The following is a 2,074-nucleotide window of genomic DNA, read 5'->3' on the forward strand; positions in this document are numbered from 1 at the left end:
CATCAAAGCATGTTGCAAACACTACAGAAGCTTTTTGCACTAGTTCTTTCCAAGGTAACGTGCTGCGGTCCTGCAAACAAACCCTACAGCTCTTGGCAAATCGGCATTGCTCCAGTAGCACCAGGCTCTGTCCTTGGCACCTTGTGCAATACCCACGTCACCACGGTGGGGGACAAATCCAGCAAAACTACTCTCACCAGGCTGTAGGTACCGCCCTGTTGCATCCTGCACATGTTTCCTAAGCTCTGCTCTTATTGAAGCCTCTGGCTGGTGATTTTCCCATTCTCTTTTTCTTGCTGGGCTTTCTTGCAGCCTTGGTCGTGTCAGGACTGACTCCTCCACCCTTACCTTGGCCCCAGCCAGGGCAGGTTTGGAAAGTGATGGAAAGCTTCACCTTCAGCCCCCGGGCTTCTGCAGGGGACCCACAGGTGGCCCCTACGTGAAGGTTGAGTTTGTCAATCCACCTGGAAACATGACAGGAGATTAGGGAAAGGAGCAGGACAGGGCGAAGGGAGAGGTGAAACTCCCTTGAGTTGGGCGTGGGTCACTTCAAAGCCAGGCCAGGTGGCTCAGGGCCTCACCCAGGTGACCTTTGAATATCCAAGTATCTGTCCACCCCAACTTGTGGCTGCTTTCCTTACACCAGGAAAGCCCAGGCTACTTCCATCATGCAACACAGACATATGCTCTATCTCCATGGCAGAAGACACAAAATGGCAGAAGACACCATGGCAGAAGACACAAAATGGCCAGTGTACTGTGGGAGAAGACCCAAAATAGCCAGCGTGCCACGGGCTCGTGCCTCTGGCATGGCAGGGTCTGGGTGTCTCCTGGGGCTGTGCCCTCCTCATGGCACTCACCTGTGCAGGGGAAGGAGCTGGCAGTCACAGTGGAAAGGCACATCCCTCAGGTTGAGGATCTCCAGCCCTGTGAAGTTGCGCATATCAGGGATGTTGGTCATTTTGTTGCTTTCCAGGTAGAGGCTTCTGATCTTGGGACCGAGGCCAGCAAAGGCACCAGGGGAAATCTGCAACAAAGGGTGGGTGAGTCAGGGGACATCCTGGTGGAGGCAGGGGAGCAAATCTCTGCCCCTCCACTGCTAATCAGCTTGAGGGGCTGAGAGAGCCTGCCCTAAACCTGGTGGCATCATGAGTTGTTTTAAACAGCAGCACACTGTTAATTAACCAGTTTTGGTCACATTTTGGGACTCACTAGACCCTGTTCAGTCTTCCTGGAAAGAAGGTGACACACAGGAGGCCGTTGATCTCTGGGTGCTGTCAAAGGTGGATGGTCCTTATGAGAATGGTGCTAACACCACTTTCTTGAGAGGATGAATTCCAGATAGTAGTGGTAGAGTTCCTCAGGACAGCTCATAGTAAGAGCAGGAGAAATATGGCCAGGGCTGGGGGAAGGAGATGATTTGAGGAATAGTCGGGACCCCACTGAAACTGGATGTCTTTAAGGACAGTCTGTCCTGGGGAAGCTGAGGGACAGGTTGGAGCAAGACAATGTTCCAGCCGAGCCCAGGGAAGCCTCTGCTCCTGGCCAGGCTACAGAGCACCTCCTGAAGCCATGGGAATTTGGGGACATCTGTTCAGATGCCTCTATAGGGACCACCAGCCCTGGGTGGTGGAACAGGATGGGATCTATGCCTGTGGCCTGCGGTGCTCGTGCCCCTAGGGAAGCCCTAGCCACACATACCTGCTCCAGGCCCATGTTGTCCAGGTAGAGGTGATGCAGGCTGGAGGCCACTGGCAGGAAGGCGCCGTCCTCCACACGCTTGATGGGGTTTCGGGACAGCTTCAGCTCACTCAGGGCGGGCAGGCCCCGTAGGGCCACTGTGGGCACCTCCACCAGGCGATTTCCCTCTAGGTGCAGCTTCTCCAGCATCTTGGCAGGAGCCAGGGCAGCTGGGGCAATGTGCCCAATGGCGTTCCCGGTGAGGTAGAGCCAGCGCAGCCCCCTGGCCCCAGCCAGGTCACCCTCTGCCAGCTCCTGGATGGCATTGTGCTTCAGGTGGAGGGAGATGAGGTTGGGCAGGAGCTGGAAAGCACCCACAGGCACATGGGTGAAG

General features: G+C 55.7%; 1 protein-coding gene across 1 annotated transcript; it reads right to left on the bottom strand.

The window, feature by feature from the left end:
• Positions 1 to 238: 238 nt before the first annotated feature.
• Positions 239 to 2,067, bottom strand: CHADL (chondroadherin like; the record flags this gene model as incomplete). Its single annotated transcript, XM_029086565.1, has 3 exons — positions 239 to 464; positions 861 to 1,027; positions 1,702 to 2,067. Coding segments are annotated over 3 exons (759 nt in total), but the record flags the coding sequence as incomplete, so codon positions are not given.
• Positions 2,068 to 2,074: the final 7 nt, after the last annotated feature.

This window comes from Antrostomus carolinensis, unplaced genomic scaffold, assembly GCF_000700745.2.
Source record: "Antrostomus carolinensis isolate BGI_N321 unplaced genomic scaffold, ASM70074v2 scaffold2018, whole genome shotgun sequence".
NCBI lineage: Eukaryota > Metazoa > Chordata > Aves > Caprimulgiformes > Caprimulgidae > Antrostomus > Antrostomus carolinensis.